The 12,656-nt window shown below is 37.0% G+C and overlaps 1 protein-coding gene across 4 annotated transcripts in view; it reads right to left on the bottom strand.

The window, feature by feature from the left end:
* The window catches only part of ACSL3 (acyl-CoA synthetase long chain family member 3), a 49,215-nt gene that overhangs the window by 22,187 nt on the left and 14,372 nt on the right, over positions 1-12,656 (bottom strand). For all 4 annotated transcript variants that reach the window (XM_054282840.1, XM_054282839.1, XM_054282843.1 and 1 more), the window contains exons 2-4: positions 11,447-11,550; positions 6,549-6,970; positions 41-218 (exon numbers count right to left, since the gene is read on the bottom strand). In XM_054282840.1, the coding sequence (XP_054138815.1) occupies positions 41-218; positions 6,549-6,899 (529 nt within the window). In that variant the 5' untranslated portion in view covers positions 6,900-6,970; positions 11,447-11,550. The remainder of the gene's footprint in view (positions 1-40; positions 219-6,548; positions 6,971-11,446; positions 11,551-12,656) is intronic.

The following is a 12,656-nucleotide window of genomic DNA, read 5'->3' as shown; positions in this document are numbered from 1 at the left end:
GCTGAAAGCCACAAAACCTTCAGGGAAGACAGGTACTCACGCTGGTAGTTGCACATAAAGCAGGCCTGGGCTGCAATCATCCACTCAGCTCTGGTCTCACAGAAGATAGCAATGTTGGTCTTTGGCTGCTGACCCAAGACTGCTAAGCCATTTCCAAAATTAACAGCTTTAATGTATACATCTTCATAAGAAAGCCAGGTGTACTTGCCAAGGATGACCTAATAAGAACAATAAAATCAATTTAGAAAATGAAAATCCTTAACACATGTCCTACAACATCTTCACCCAAGTGAAGAATCCACGGATGTTTGAGTAACATGTGCTTGAATTGTAACTGCAGTTTATTCAAGATAAAGATGACATTTTTTCTTGCCAAAAGCTACAGGGCCTGTGGAAGTTCCAACATAAATACCATATCACAACGCAATATCTCCATGCGCGTTACCACCTCAGTTTCTATTTTCACAGAAGGGAAAGCACACAATTCCCACCATCTTTTGTAGCTTCAGGAGCCCTCTGAAAGACTGGTTGGTTACCTGGCCCACATACCTCTACTTTTTAAATAAGTTTGGTTTATGTAAAGGATGGGAAGCACTAGTTAGCACAGTACATTCTCTATATTTGCTTTCTTGGAGATGTGGGCTACAATTCTACACAAATACAACACTCAGATATTCATTAAAGAAAAAAAACAAACAAACTAAACTTGAAAAGGGAAACTGGAATCCAAAAAGCAGTATCTCCACGAGCCTTGAGTCAGAAATTGTGAAATCCCTTTCCCTTTGTTCTGAAACAAATGTCAAGGGGATGAGCAGTAATAATTTTGCCCTTTTTTACTGTTGAACACAAGCAGGACAGAAGACAGCATAGGAAATGACTGGCAAACCTCAGTTCTGAGAAGTCATGTAGAATATATTATGCAATCTCACTTTTCCATATGGGAAAGCTGGTGCACAGTAAAACTGGATTTGAATTTACAGGTTCCTTGTATGCACTTGCACCTTGCAGCACTATTTCCTTACTGACTGATAGGACATTTCTTTGAGACCAACCTAGAAACTTTCATATGTAGATACAGTATGAAGAAGTTTTATACTGAAAATCTATACTTCAAATTATATCCCACCCATCTATTTATATAAGCACATTGACAATTCTGAAAAACAATTTATTAATCAAGTATTTCAGACATGTTTTTTACAAAGCATTAGTAATAAATGCAAGCAAACACTACAAAAGCTAGAAAAGCTAGAACTAGAAAAGCTCCTTCATTCTTTTTTCCGTATTTCATTCATCAATGGGAACTAAATCTCAAACTTTGAGCTGTCAAATCAACAATTTTTGACATGCAACTACATTTCTAATGAGTCTGTATTTCCACATCTGTTTCTTTAATAAAACATATTTTAAAATCTCTCTCAAACTCTAACAGAAAAATAAAATTTAGTAGATTTCCTTTGTTAAAATTTTTCCAAACTGTTTCCTAGTTAACATTAGTTGTAACAATGCATTTTACCTACTACAGCTTCACTGCATACTGCTCATTAACCTACTTATTTAGTAGGACAAACAGGTACATGTGCAGCTGCTTGGAATTTCATAAATGCCTTTGTGGGAAAATATCATTTAACAAGCCCAACAAACAACATTTGTCAATAACAGCAATATATAGCAATTCTACCAGAAAATACAGATTTCTCACACAAATATCTGCTCAGTTTTTCCTGGTTTATTTCCAGAAGCTCTGTTTCAGTGGCAAACAGGCTGTTTCAAAACCCAAAACCTGGGAGTCCCAGGATATTTCTGGTGTGGAAAACTCTCATTCCAAAAAAAAATATTGCACCTCTTCCTGTCCATACAAATTTTGGTAATTTGGAATTTAAATTCCAATTTGGGATTTTTTTTTCCCCAAAGGCAGTATTTTTGGCAGATGGGGAAGTTCTTGACAAGCTCATCAGCTGAAAACAATTTATAGCAGTGACTTGGGCAATACCCTTTCCCTCATTATACTCTGCCTACAGTGCAGCCTCAGGAAAACTGCTCACAAATAATTAGGCCAAGAAATACAAGCAGATTCTTGTTACTGTTTCTGGTAAGCTTGCCAATCCATAAGAGGTTTTAGTAATTTCCACCACTCTCACTGAACTGGGGAACATAAATCAGTAATTGGCCAAAAACTAATCTCTCCAAATAATACTTGTGATTCTACTTTTTTCTCCCTTTATTCTCCTACATAATTCATCTTAAGCTTGTTGATATGTAGTGAAAGATCACTCACTGGTGCTTTCTTTTCTTAAAAAGGAAAAATCCTTTTTAAGGATGTGTAGCACCATTGGCTGTAGCTATTTATATAAAAACACATTTCTGAAGAACACTGAGGTGAGAACAGGTAAGACTTTTTTCAATGCAGTAATTTTGAGCTTCACTTTCCTACTGCCTTCCATATATTCAAATTCCAGTGCTCCTTCCCCATGCCCAGTGTTCCTTCTCTATTCCATCCCTCTTACATTTATATTACATACACATTAGTGAATAACAGCTGTTCAGAGAGCCAGTTTGGTAATATGGATAGAAGTCCCCTTCTCCTGCATTTCTCTAGCAGCTTCCTGTGCAGGACACAGAGCAGGTTACAGTTTATCTCACACTCCTCATGTTGGATGTGTCTCCAAACCCATTTCCCTTCTTGGCCCTGCCCTCAGTACTTTTGCTGACATTTTCCAATGCACAGGCAAGAAAGACAAGGAGCTACTGGAGAGAGTGCAGTGAATGCCACAGTCATGAGGGGTCTGGAGGATCTCTCCTTCAAGGAGAGACTGCAGGAGCTGGGGCTGGTTAGTCTGGAGAAGAGAAGACTGAGGAGATCTCATCAATGCATACAAATATCTCAAAGGGGTGCCAACAGCATGGTGCCAGACTCTTTTCAAGGGTTCTCAATGATGGAACAAGGAGCAACAGCCATGAACTAAAACAAATTCCACTTCAACATGAGGAAGAACTTCTTGACACTGAGGGTGGAGAGCCCTGGAGCAGCTGCCCAGGGAAGGAGTGGAGTCTCCCTCTGGAGACATCCCAAACCCACCTGGACACGTTCCTGCACCACCTGCTCTGGGTCACCCTGCCTGGGCAGGACTGGATGGATCTCCAGAGGTCCCTTCCAACCCTAACAATTCTGTGATTCTGCTTCTGCTGCCAACAGGTAAGACTGGCATTAGGCACCATAGCCCTTTAAACATTCACACACGTTTAACTTAACTTTCAGAGCTTACTTCTGCTTGGTAAATAATGGAAATAAAATAGCTGTCCAAGAGCTGGCAGAAGGGCCCAAAAGGAGAGTTAGGGCAGAGATGGAAGAGCCCCAAAGAGAGCAGGCAGCAGGGACTGCAGCGCTGGGTTTTCCCTGGAACCACGGCATTCCATGGGAGAACGCTGCCCTCTCGTGCTGCAGCCTTCCACTGCAGCCTCAGTCACACCAGCACACAGAACACCAGCAACTATCCACTCCATTAGTATTTGGAAATCCAGAGAAGCAGAGAATAAACACACAGCTAGCATTTCTTTTACCTGGATTTTAGAAACTAATTAAAATTTTTTGTGTAATAAAGGTGAAATAAAACCTTGATAAAGCTGCAGGCTCATGTAGAGTCATTAAACTACCTGATCTCAGTTACCTTTGAAGGTCTTCCTAAAAGTACCTTATAAGGTTTAAAGAACATTGACTATGATTTAGAAACCAGTGATCATGAATTGAATACATTTTCCTGTAAAAGTATATTAAAAATAATACAAAGGAGGTTATTTGAAATGCCCACTTTTGGCCTTCCTCACATGAGCACGTGGATTGCAGCTGAGTATATCTGAAAACCCCCACCCTAACATACCACTTACATAGCAATCTATGGTTTTCAACACGGTAAGGTTCTTGGCATGGCAAGAACCTTCCTGAAGCTTCACTTTAAGTTTCAGTATCAGCAATAATAAATAAAGTTCTGAATTCACAGAATTGCCCATGTGCTCGCTGTTGCACCCAAGTCTCTCAGGCTTTAGATGCATCACCTTCCCCAACAAAGCTGTGTTTTCTTCTCCCCACTATGTCCTATTTATTGTGCTCCCAGTAATTCTGTTCTTGGTTACCAACCCTTTATAAAGCTGAGCAAGACAAACAAACAACCCCCAAAACAAACAGACATGTCCCTCAAAAAATAAAGCAATTAAAGAACACACACAAAGCCAAATCCATATACCAACATAGATCAAAGCAAGCACCTGATGATATAACCTACAACTAAGATGACACAAAATAACAAAGCTCATCTTTTGGGCATTATAAAATTTCAGCTGTGGTTAAACTAAGTCCCTTTTCCAATTAATTACATCTTAATCTCAGAGGTATTTTCAACATTATTTTATACTGACTTAAATACATGGTTTATGAAAGGAATATTAGGTATGCATGATATTGGAGAAGGAAATTGCAGAGCACAATATAGAAGGAAATAGAATAACTAACCATTTATGAATTACTATAAAATGCAATAAGTGCATAAGCAAGTATTGTATTTTATTCACATCCATGAATTTCTGCTACTTTGGAATCTGCACAGAAACAAATATTTTTGCAACAATACACTATCATAAAAATTTTAAAAATTACAGGTTATCTGAGATATCATTGTTCTCACAAGAAATCAATGGAGTATCTGATCTTAAAGATGTTAAGAAGCTCTAAATAATTTTAGCTGCAAGTGCAAGGACACTTACTTTTCCCAATAATCAAAAGCTGAATATTTTACCCTTTTATTGAAATATACATATATATAATATAAAGATATACTACAATACTGTAAAGTATAGAAATAACATGTATTATACCTAAGAATTAAACTTGTTGTGCACCTTTTTGAAGGACTGCACCAAACCTCAGCAAGTTGGCTTTGTGCTAAAGGGAGCCAGGCAATAAAAGGTTCCTGGAATGAAAGAAATCAAAAGAAGAGAACCCTGACATTTAGAATCAACAAGGTATCTTGTGAAATGTTCTGATTTTCCTCACTTGCTAACACATGCCATGAGACCTTAAGAAACAATGTATTCCCTAACAGGAAAAAAAAAAAGAAAACTAAATGGTCTTGTGTGATAATGCCACAACTTGGAACAAAGTAACAGGAGATTAAGTATGGTAACTGACCACAATGAACCCTTGTGTCAAGCTTAGAAAAAATTACCTAACTTGGGTAATTTCTAAGCCTAAATACTCACAAACAAGTAATTTAAGTGGATCAACACAAGCATCCTTCAGATTTTCAGATTTCCAATATTCGCAACACTCTGCTTGCATAATGGAAAAGGCTAAAACTCCTAAATCCTTAAGTCTTACATTCAAAATTATGATTAAAAAACAAGGCACATGTTTTTCATGTAAAAAACAGAGCGGCCAAAATTCTGATCTGTGCTCAGAAACCATTCTTTGTACAACATGAACTTTCTGTTTCTTTATAGGGTAATGAGGCAGCAAAATGTGCATCAAGCACATTTCCTTCATGCTGCAAAACTACCTCCACAGCTAAGGGCAAGTTTCACTAACAATAAAGTTTGTATAAAGATTTTAACAGAACTGAACTTTGCTATATATTCTGTTATTAACCAAATTTGATTTTAAATATACTCCTCTATCAGAATTCAAACTAGCAGCATGAAGAGAAATTTTCTCCATCTGCACAGAAACTCATCTTAACTAAAAATTATCTATTGTGGATATAATAACTTCTAATACAGGAATGCAGAACTTTAACACACAGAGGTGCACAAATATGAACGTTCTGTTGAAGTATTCTGCCCTTCTTCAGGCAGAAGTGCATTTTTCAATGTGTCTGAACAAATACAAAGCAGCAAATGACAATACAGGCTTGAACATGATACACTATAAAAATCAGTCCCTTGAAACAGAGCTGCTGTCAGACACTGAAATCACATCTCCCACACACATCAGGATTACAGATTAGCAGAGTGGTTCACCTTAAAGGAGACCAAAAGAAAAAAAGACTCCTCAACCAAATCTGAGCAATCATTTTCCAAACAAAAAATTCATTTAAGTCCTGAATTCCCAGGACAGAACAGCAAATCCTTAAATCACAACTAAGGCTGCTGGAAAGGCACATCTGAGGACTGGCATATTTTTGTATATTTATCTGATGACAGTTCAGAATAACACAAAGGGAGACTTTTTTAAATTGACTTAAAAAAGAAACCTTTAAAACCACTTACATCACCAGCTGAATATTAAAAACAAATGCCTAAAACATACTTGTGGTTTTTTTTTGACTGAAACCATAAATAGGACATCTATTCAAGATGCAAAAAGGTTTAAATTTGGTTTAAACGCCAAGTATTGAAAGATTGGGAATTAGATAATTTAATTTCTTTTCACAGCTACTGAATCTAAGCAGAGAAATATATTTTTTCCCAGCTTTGCTTTACTGGACTAGAAGTGCTGCATAAAAAAGTAAACATACTTTGGAAAAAAACTCTTGAAGACAGACTGCAAAAAGACTTACCTTTTTAAAAACTTTTCCTGATGGCTGGATTTCATCTTCCTCTTTCAGAATTTCACGTGTTCCCAAGAGTTTTTTGTCCTTATATTTCGTTTTAGCATATTTAAAAACTTTGTCGAGTGTATCACACCCAGGATATAAAACTGAAGCCAAGCAATGCAGACTGTTCACAGATCTGTATGCACCCCCAGGCTTGTTATTCACAGGCCTGGCTTTAACCTGCTTGGCTTTTGCTATAGCCTGCTTTGATCCTGAAAGGATGTACCATGGAATGTATGTTACAAGGGAGTACACCAGGACTATGAAGTTTATAAACTGTAAAAGAATAGGGTTGATGTTATGCTTCAACTTCATTTTGGCCGCTTGAGAATGTTACAAGAGACAGTTTGGAAGCATGGATCAGCTAGACAGGGGCCCAAACAGATCTGAAAAGAGAAACAAAAGAAGAGGTTAGTAGTAAACTATCACTGTTGGCAGAAGATATTTTTAAACATGATATTACAATCCATATCCCAGAAAGTGTCTTTATGCAGGAGTTGGAAGTCTGAGTCCCACACACAAATGAAAGCAGACACATGAGGTAGAGTTGCTCCACCTCCCTTCAGCAGGCTGCATGCAGTACAGTGACATTTGCATCACAGGTATTTATCTGGAAGTGTTTTGTGATTATGCAGTTTAAAAGATCCTCTTCAACATCAGAGCACCTCCATGTGCACCTTCACTAGGAATCCCTATGACCACTGACTGTGAAACCTCCAAACAAGCCCTAGGAACAAGGCAATGTCACTCGGCACATGGGAACCCCAACCACTAAGGATGCTGGAATGTTTCCCCAGTGTTGGACACACTGGGGCAGCCACCTGAGAGAAGGAAAGCTGTGTATGTGACAGAACTTTGCTGCTTTATTCCCAGGGACTTCCCATCAGTCCTATGATTTCAGTCTCAGAACCAGTATCCAGTGAGCCCACTTGTACCAATAAACATGAGCTAAGTAATACTGGGTAAATACCAGAAAAGAGCTTATAAATATCCCCAAATTCCTAGCAACAGCACAATGAAGAGATGTGTAAGTTTTTCCAGAGTCCTTAATGATGCCAGGATATTCACTTTGTCTTTTTTAAAAGCATAATTTACTATATCTAATGACTGCAATAATGATGCAACTTTCTAATGTATTCTACTGTTGAGTCATGAAATTATGCAATCTGTCTAAAAGATTAAAAAGGTAAATCAACAGAATAACTGAAATCCTTATGGAAATCAGGGATGGTTGCCATAATGGCTAAAGATGAACTTCTGCAACAGTCCATGAGCCATTAGTTGAAAAACAATGTTTTGTATATAATAAACTACAAATGCACTTCACCCAGTAAGCTTTCAAACTTATTGATACAACGTATTAAAAGCAGTACCATAAATCAAGCAACTAATAATGATGTATACATAATCTGCACAGCTTTTGACAATTCTAAATTAATTTTTATTTATGACATGCATTATTCTGTGCTGATGTCTTACACTCTTTGACTTTTCCTCCATTAACTCTCTGAAATCCCTAATAAACAGAAATTTGAGTTGAAAAAAGTAATGTTTAAATCATATAAGATCCTTCAGTAGCAATGGAAAGAAGCCTTGCTTCATTAATCCTAGATCTGCAGTCCTTTTGGGAATGGATCAATCCAGCATCCTTCACTTCTAGGATGAGATTCATTCCATCTTTCCCTGAACACAAAACTTCCTAAAACTCCAAGCAAAAATATTTCATGATCATCTTTTTCCCTAACAAGCTGCTGTAATCTCACTGTTAACAAACTGCCAGCAATGATGCAGTGAAGGAACCAAACAACATCAAAGTCTGTTCTGCAGAGCACCCTGAGACACAAACTCAAATAAACCACAGGAGCTCTTCACAGCAGGAACTTACTGCAACAAGCAGCAGCGGAGGAAAGATTTAAAATATTTTAAAAATTAAATGGAAGTGCATATATTTTAATGTTCAGATCAAAGGCAAAATGCAATGACAAATAGAAAACAAACTTAAATAGGCTAAAGGGCAAATTCAGTAATCGCTTGAAGAGACTTATGTTCTTAGGGTGCCACTGAAGGATACGTAATGAAAATAATCATGATCCAGCCAATCAGCTACTGCAGGCCAGAAAAATTATACTGTTGTTGATAGCAACACAGAATAAGATGTTTAAAAGCCAAATTCAGAGTTCACACAACAAGAGTTTAGTAATTTTTAAAAATTTTTTATGTTGTACTATTATTTTGCCTGGCACAGTTCAGGAGATGAACATCTCTTTTCTCCTTATAAAGCTGGAGAACTTCTCTCTGCCTAAAAAGTAGAAACAGAATTTAAGCAAACACAGCTACATATAAAAATTAAAGCTACTCATTTAATACCTTTAGGCAAACTGTTCTTCAAAGAATTCTAACACACAGCCAAAGCTGTTCAAATAATATTTTCTCTAGGTTTCATAACTTTCCTTGGTTAGAGAGGCACTGAACCCTTCCAGAACAGCAGCCTCCCATTTCATTTTGCAGTTAGTTATCCCAACAGCTTTATTTTTTCCTCAGAAGGAGAGAGGAATCTTTTCCACTATTTCTATGCTAACCATGCCAAGGTACCATGTCAAGTTCCTCTTCTGGCTCACCCTTGCATAATAACCTCCTAAACCTGGAAATCTTTGCTTTGAATTGCAAACATAAATTGTGCTTTGCTCATCATTTCATAAAAGGCTGCATTGCAAGGAAGGGTCTAAGGAACACTCCAACAGAACAGACTAAAGTGACAGTCTTGCTCAGAAAAGCAAGCATCCTGTTCTAGAACTCTGCTCTGATGTACATCTCTTAAATTGCTAATTATTTCAGTTATTCCTTCACAAAAGTGAGCCTATTACCAGTCATCTATTGAAAACAGTTTATTTTAAAAATTAAGACAATTTTTTTTCACTCAAAATGTAATATTTTTAAGATTCAAAATTATCTTTTGCAAATGAAGTTTCTTGTCTAACAGGCCGAGTAAGAGTCCATTTTTTTCCTTCAAAAATCTTATCACTATGAGATAGTAAACTTTAGCAAGAGAGAGCTCAAGTGCCAATGTCTTAAGAATTTGACAATGGATTGAAGAGTGTGATATTTACAGAGCATCTATGCTTGTTACTAATTGTAATCACCATTGCAATTGGACATTGGAAAAGTGCAATGCCTTTTGGAACAAGAAAGAAAAATATATTCCAGTAGTTTCATTAGCAGAATAAGCTCCAGGACCTTTGTAGGGTGACGGTTCTAAGGAGAGCTGAGCCATGACACCAAGTTCCTGGGTGGCACTATAAAGGCTCCCCCTCTTTCCCTGTGTAACTGAGGAACAGAAGCTGCATTTTAACTCATCATTTTGTTGATTTGTTTGCTATGTTGTTGAAGAGGAAAATACCAGGTAAGCAAAGGAGATGCAGTTTAAACTGCCTTTGTGCCCCACAGATTTATAACTGCCATTCCCAAAAGAACATCAAAGACAGCTAAGTGGATCACTAAACATTCAATTAAAAATCATTTTGATGAGAGTATAGAAGCAAAACTCTACCCTGACTTGAGGCTGGAGTGCTAGATGTAAGGCAATTATGTTTTACAGCAAGCAAAACCAATGCAGCTGAACATGACAGTACATTTTGTCTTGGTTTTTATTTTCCTTTTACAAAAGGTCATTTAACCTCCATTAAGAAAACCACTTTTAATGCCAATGTAAAAGAACAACACTGTTTACATTAAGATACAATGCTTGCTCATGCATTCTTCTCTGTAACAATTATTATTTCAAACCTTTAATGCATGCTATTTTAAAAACTCAAAATGAAAATACAGTATTAAAAATCAACCTGCAGAACTAATCTAAAAATGAGAAGTTTTAGTGAAATTCTCAAGGTTATATCAAACCTGGAAGGCCTAAAAGGGAAGCAATGTTTGCTGTTTAATATTCTGCCTTTAAAAAAAAAGTAGTACCCAACAAAAACAAAACTTTGAAAGGGTTAGTGAAATACTATACATGGTTTAACATGCAATTGAAGTACAATATGTTGTACTTTTTAATTTTGGAAGTAGATAACTGCTTCTGACTATAAAAAGAGTGTAAGCAAACTCATCATTTTGGGGCAGGGAACAGAAAGCAGAGGACATGATCCTAAGCAGTTTTTGCAAGTATGAGACTATGGCACAGTGAGAAAGTTCACTGCATTTTCAGCACTGGAATTTTGTTCTTAGGTAGTTTAATCACTGACAAATAAAAACACATGACACGTGGTAATATTCTAACTCACTGGTTTGGTCTGCAGATTAGCAGTAAACACTCAGGTTCTTACAGAACATGAGTCCATCCTGGTTTCACATAATCCTGCTGGGGTTTTTGAGGATTCAGTGCTCAGACCCTGACTAGTGATGCAGGAAAGGTTGGGAGGTGAAATCCTGGATGAAAGAGCTGCTAATTTATACTAGAATATAACTCAGAGAAAATCTGCTCAAGCAAAGGGTTCTGGATATGCATAAGAGCTGTTCACTAACATGTCATTCATGTTTAGTCTGGTAGTCACCAAATGGGAAAGAGCAAGACCATAAATTAAGTCTGACACACTTTTCCAACAGCAAAAAGAAGCAGCAACCAGCACACTCATTCATGAGTCTGGAGAAATAAACCAGCACTTTTCAGGACTGATCCTTCTTAATGCATAATCAGTGATTTGGCCTGATATACTACTTACACTAATACTGTTATACCCTTTAGTTTCAGAAGAAAACTTTTGTTAGATGACAAAGAAAAAAATCCTTCAAGGAATGTGTTTACTAATTGACCTGCTTATAACAATTACATGACAATAAAAGCAAGAATTAACAAGAAAAAAAGGAACCTTATGCAACTTCTCATCGTGGCAGGTACAGGTTCAAGAGCTGATACAAGGTGTTCCAGTCTCAGTTTACTCAACAGGAGCTGTCACAGGCAACTGCATGAAATCTAAAAATGGAAAATTCCCATTAAATACAGCAATTATAAAACACATCCTCCATTTTTTCACTCGTATTTTATAATAAATAAAACCTTTTTCTTATCTGATACTGCACTGTATCACCTCAGAGAGTCCAGGCCCACTGCATACAAGTTATCACAAAGCCAGATGTGACACACAGCACAGGCACTGCTCAGACCTGAGTCCTGAACAACCAAGGTGGCTGCAGCAGCTCTGGCTGAACTCAGGAGCTCATGGTGCTTGTCTCCCTGAGAAATTCTCACTCCCCAGTGCCTTTCAGTGTACACTGAACCATTCTGTACATTCTACCATGTAGGGCAAGAAAAAACCAGACCTATCTTTGTGTATCCACCCACACAGAGAATGCACTTCAGCCTGAGCAATAAAATATTCTTGAACATTTTACAAAAAGACTTAATAAAATAGTAATCATTATATTTATTGACTTTGCTCTACTATACATTAAAGTTTTATTTATTGTGCTTTGCAGAAAGAAGTCTTGAAAACCTGTGCCAGCAAATCACATTTAAAATAGGCCAATGTAAACATTTTGTACCTATTACCTTTATGCAAACATTACTATTTACACAGTTCTCAAAGATAATCTTTTCCAGTTTCAGTGGATTAACTATTTGCTGTTTGAGGTGAGCACCCAGCATGCTCACTGCCCTGGTTTTTGACTTCCATGACTTTACACATAATAATCAAACTCCAACCAAGAGACTCCAAGATACTCTTGCAAAAAAACCCCATTTTGGTCAACAATTTATAGTTGTAGAAATACATATTAAATTTCTCTTATCGGTGAATCTTGCAAAAAAAAATCCCACTGATTTATTAACATTCACTGAAAGGATAAAAAGGTTATTCACAGGATTAGGCTTTAACAGACAAAATAACAGAGCATCTTCATGTACTGCCCACTCTCTTCATTACAAAATGTAACAATAGGAGTTCTCAAGACAATGTAACAAAGCTCTTAATATTTTAAACTGTACCAAAAAATAGCCTATATTAGTTTACCTCTGGACTCAAAAAGTAACATTAACAACCCTGAAGAGGCAGGCTTTTACTACATCTGGAATTCACTCAA

Source organism: Melozone crissalis, unplaced genomic scaffold (assembly GCF_028551555.1).
Source record: "Melozone crissalis strain CALT ecotype California unplaced genomic scaffold, PUWL_Pcris_2 ptg000034l_1, whole genome shotgun sequence".
In the NCBI taxonomy this organism is placed as follows: Eukaryota; Metazoa; Chordata; class Aves; order Passeriformes; family Passerellidae; genus Melozone; species Melozone crissalis.
The sequence above is the reverse complement of the archived record's forward strand: the minus strand, read 5'-3'. Positions and strand labels throughout refer to the sequence as shown.